This window comes from Sardina pilchardus, chromosome 13, assembly GCF_963854185.1.
Source record: "Sardina pilchardus chromosome 13, fSarPil1.1, whole genome shotgun sequence".
In the NCBI taxonomy this organism is placed as follows: Eukaryota; Metazoa; Chordata; class Actinopteri; order Clupeiformes; family Clupeidae; genus Sardina; species Sardina pilchardus.
This window is the reverse complement of record NC_085006.1, coordinates 15,784,167-15,789,166: the sequence shown is the minus strand read 5'-3', so window position 1 is coordinate 15,789,166 and position 5,000 is coordinate 15,784,167. Positions and strand designations below refer to the sequence as shown.

At 47.4% G+C, this 5,000-nt stretch overlaps 1 protein-coding gene across 1 annotated transcript in view; it reads right to left on the bottom strand.

The window, feature by feature from the left end:
• dync2h1 (dynein cytoplasmic 2 heavy chain 1) overlaps nt 1-5,000 on the bottom strand; it is a 135,490-nt gene that overhangs the window by 20,085 nt on the left and 110,405 nt on the right. The window contains exons 70-74 of the mRNA XM_062551939.1: nt 3,639-3,704; nt 3,236-3,286; nt 3,064-3,141; nt 2,642-2,773; nt 1,815-1,887 (exon numbers count right to left, since the gene is read on the bottom strand). Coding sequence (XP_062407923.1) covers nt 1,815-1,887; nt 2,642-2,773; nt 3,064-3,141; nt 3,236-3,286; nt 3,639-3,704 — 400 coding nt within the window. The remainder of the gene's footprint in view (nt 1-1,814; nt 1,888-2,641; nt 2,774-3,063; nt 3,142-3,235; nt 3,287-3,638; nt 3,705-5,000) is intronic.

Here is a 5,000-nt window from a genome sequence, read left to right as displayed (position 1 = left end):
ACACACACGCAAATAACTTTAATACATTCCCCAGACACCCCCTCTCCCCTCCCCTTCCCATCTCTCAGCACTGGGCTCTACAGCTGATCCTGGATCAGATCTGAATCAGCTCCTCTGGGACAGCAGTGAGGAGTAAATGGACTGGCGGGGCTTAAACTGGGCCTCTCCTAATTAACCTCGGGGGAAACACACGTTTTACATTTCTGGTGATGTGCCGTAATACATGTCTCTAATTAGGCTCTGAAAACTTGCTCACATATGTATGTGTGTGTGTGTGTGTGTGTGTGTGTGTGCGCGTGCATGTATACATGCCTACGAGAAAATGTACAGTATGTGTACATCCCTTTGCGCTTGTGTGACTGTGTGTATGTGTGTGTGTGTGTGTGTGTGTGCGTGTGTATGTGTACCTCTCTGAGCGTGTGTGTGTGTATGTGTGAGAATACATAACTACTAGCACATGCATGTGTGCACCCTTTTAAGCCTATGTACAGTAACTGTGTGTGTGTGTGTGTGTGTGTGTGTGTGTGTGTGTGTGTGTGTGTGTGTGTGTGTGTGTGTGTGTGTGTGTGTGTGTGTGTGTGTGTGTGTGTGTGTGTGTGTGTGATTTCCAGCTGCTCATTAGGTGTGGGTGAGAGGTGAGTCACATGGGGGATGCTGCAGTGTGGCGTGATTTGCTGCAGGTTACACGGCTGTATGATGTGGTCAACAACCTGCCTGCCTCATACATTAATCATCTCACATGTACACACACACACACACACACACACACAAATAAACCCCCCACCCCCGGCCCATACATACACACACACACACACACACGCAAGCACCCCCCGCCCACACACCTACAGTACATGTTCTTGCATACACATACTCATACTTTCTATACAACACCTGGCCCTACCAAAGCTGTCCATGCGGTCAGTAACATTATGAACCACGCCGAAATTGTAACTAGTGCAATCTCTGCTAAGTGTGCTATTATCACTGTGAATCGAGGCGACCAAACGACTCAGAGAACTTATGGCAAAATGGCTAATTTAACGTAAGAAGAACACGCCTGATTTTTTAATCAGCACATTACAGTTTGTCTAACAGCTTCTACTGGAGCAAGAGGACAATATTTGGCAAACGCTACCGTTAGATCATTAACACTAATTGTTTGCTCCTTCAGTCCCAATGGATAATGAAACATATTTTCCAAGACCCAGAGGAGAAGCCTCTCGGTTAGCCTACATTTAAAGTTGCAAACTCAGAAAACCTGTGGGAAAAATAAACACTCCGACCAGCGTGACTAATTTAGCTATAAAGCTATCAACCGCTGGTTTGAAACAGTTCCGCTTTGGCAAGTGAAGCAGAAAGCCAAGAAAAGATAACGAATAAAAAGATGTAGGAGTGGAGAAAGAGAAAGAGAAAAGCTAATGTGCTGCTACGGAGAGCCAAGTGTGCAGATACAAGCAGAGCACATGACAGAAGTAGAATTCTAAAGAAAGGGATATGTTGATTAGATCATCAGCGAACATGTCTTTGCCCCCCCATGAATAACTGTTTATTGATAATCGTGATTATAATTTTGACCAAAATAATCATGTGATTATGATTTTTGCCATAATCAACTAGACCTAACAGACACTTTCTCTCTCTCTCTCTCTCTCTCTCTCTCTCTCTCTCTCTCTCTCTCTCTCTCTCTCTCTCTCTCTCTCTCTCTCTCTCTCTCTCTCTCTCTCTCTCTCTCTCACACACACACACACACACACACACAAACACACACACACACACACACACACACACACACACACACACACACTCACACTCACCGAGAGCTTGAGAGGCAAAAGCTGCCATTGCGCTCTGCAGTCTGTCTGGTCTGAGGGCCTGAACCACCAGCACCTGCAGAGAGAGGAGAAAGAGATAAAGACACACAGAGGGAGGAGAAAGAGAGAAAGACAGAGAGAGGGAGAAGAAGAGACATGGAGAGAGAGGGAGAAGGAGAAAGACAGAGAGGAAAGAGCAAAACAAGCAGAGGAAAAGGGCAAGAAGAAGGAGACGTTACAGTGAAGACTCAGCCAGCTTGTTGTAGGAAACACAAGCAACATCACACACAAACAAACAAACAAACAAACACACCATGATGGGTACGTATGTCATGCTGTGCTTCTGACAATTCAGAGCTACCTACTCATTTTCTGACTGAATAGAATAGAATAGAATATATACTTTTTTGATCCCGTGAGGGAAATTCGGTTCTCTGCATTTAACCCAATTTAACCGAATTAGTGAACACACAGCACACAGTGAACACACAGTGAGGTGAATCACACAACCCAGAGCAGTGAGCTGCCTGCCCAACCAGCGGCGCTCGGGGAGCAGTGAGGGGTTAGGTGCCTTGCTCAAGGGCACTTCAGCCGTGGTGGACTGGTCGGGGATCGAACCGGCAACCCTCCGGTTACACGCCCGATGCGCTAACCAGTACACCACGGCTGCGGACAGTGGAGTGGTGTGTGTGTGTGTGTGTGTGTGTGTGTGTGTGTGTGTGTGTGTGTGTGTGTGTGTGTGTGTGTGTGTGTGTGTGTGTGTGTGTGTGTGTGTGTGTGTGTGTGTGTGTGTGTGTGTTTGTGTAGGAGTGTGTGTGTGTGCCTCTGACCTGCTGGAAGAGGGAGATCTTCTTAGCGACGGTGTTGGGGAAGTCCTGTTCACAGCATGAGCTGCGTGAGAAGGTGAGCCACAGGTCTCCATCGCTCAGGCACAGAGTCTGGTACAGCACTGGGAACGTGCTCTACAGGAGAGAGACACAGGGGCTCCATGAGTGGGGGAGTGGGAGTGTGTGTATGTGTATGTGTGTGTGTGTGTGTGTGTGTGTGTGTGTGTGTACTTATGTGCATGTATGTGTGCGTGCATGCATAGGTGTGTGTGCATGATCAGGAATATTCTCTGGATAAAACTGAAGAAGCACATGCAAAAATGTGTACAGTGTGTGTGTGTGTGTGTGTGTGTGTGTGTGTGTGTGTGTGTGTGTGTGTGTGTGTGTGTGTGTGTGTGTGTGTGTGTGTGTGTGTGTGTGTCCACCTTGAATAAAGCCACTGCTGGGTGTCTCTCTTGGTCGATCCAGGATGGAATCTGTTCCCTCGTAGACTTCTGGGAGTCCTGGAGAACAAGCAGAAAATAAACACTGACCTTAACACCTCTTAATGGCCAACAACAGATACAACAACTGGACAAACATACTAGAGACACTCACCGCTTTTCTGACCATGTCTCCCACTATCAGACCAGTGAAGGCATCCCACTCCTACAGAACAACAGATTATCATAATCAATGCAAACATCATAATCATCAATACCATCCTCCCCATCACATTCATCATTACCATCATCACCACCAACATCACCACCAGTATCACCCACAGCACTGCCACCATCATCACCGCCATCATCATCATCACCACCATCACCATCACTTGCCCCCACCCTCGTAATCACCATAATCACCACCACCAACCTCATGATCATCATCATTACCATCACCTGCCCCCACCCTGGTAATCACCATCATTATCATCATTTCACCACCACCACCACCACCACCATCATAATACTCATGGACCATCTGCAACCACCCCACCCTCCCCGACTTCACTCACATTCTCCTGGAACAGGTCTTGGTACATCCCTTTCACAAAGTGCAGCGCAAACATCAGTCGGTCAGCCTGCGGACAGAAAGAACACACAGCAAGGTCACACAACGTCCTCCACTAACACATGATGAGGAGGCTGCTAGGGGTTACAGATGGATAGAGACCAAAGGAGGGGAGTAAAAGCCTGTATCATTTAACAACCTGTTATTAATCTACGATATGGATCATTACAGACAGGAAAAGGGTTATTATACAATCACAGCTTCACTACACTAATGTGATGTTATCGGTGGTATTACAGATGAAACACTTTCATCAACACGAGATAAAAAAGAGTCGTAAAAATAGCCATGTGCATTTACAGAGGAAGGGAGACCATTGCTGGGCTTGACAAACAGAAAAAAGCACACAGTGAGCTATAGAAGAGGTGTTTTAGAGAGAGAGAGAGAGAGAGAGAGAGAGAGAGAGAGAGAGAGAGAGAGAGAGAGAGAGAGAGAGAGAGTGAGAGAATGTGCGTGTGTGTGTGTGTTGTGTGTGTGTGTGTGTGTGTGTGTGTGTGTTTCCGAATCCCAGACAGGACGGCAGGTGAGCTGGGTTCAGCCAAGCTCAGCCTCTGGAATGCCAAACACAGCAGAAATTCTTTGGGAGCACTTCCCTTTTGCAGCAGCAAGAGACATGACCCCCCACATTCATCTGGCTGTGTGTGTGTGTGTGTGTGTGTGTGTGTGTGTGTGTGTGTGTGTGTGTGTCTGGCTGAGGTGGAAACAAGCAGAATTTTAATTTTGAGCACGGCAGACACACATACACACACCTCCCCCATCTCTATGTGTGTGTGTGTGTGTGTGTGTGTGTGTGTGTGTGTGTGTGTGTGTGTGTGTGTGTCTGTGTGTGTGTGTGTGTGTAGGAAGTGAGCAGGCCGAGGTGCTGGGGGGAGATAAGGCAGCCGGCCGCTAATCAAGATCCTTATCCTACCGCCTGCAGCCAAGCTGGGTGGGCGAGAGGATGGAGGAGAGCATCTCTCTCCCTCTCCCTCTCCCTCTCTCTCTCTCTCTCCCTCTCTCTCACACACACACACACACACACACACACATACACTTATAGGAAAACAAAAATGCAGACACATTGACATGCGACACCCTCCCACCCACCGCCACCAACACACACACACACACAAACACGCACGTTAGCACACACCTTGACAATTACATTTCATGGCACAAAACATTCAATGTACAGTGTCATGAAATGCAATTCCCGCTTACATCAATTGGGATACATACATCCTATACACACATTCACATACAGGTACCCCTTCTCATGCACATAACATATGCACGCACACACACACACACACACACACACACACAC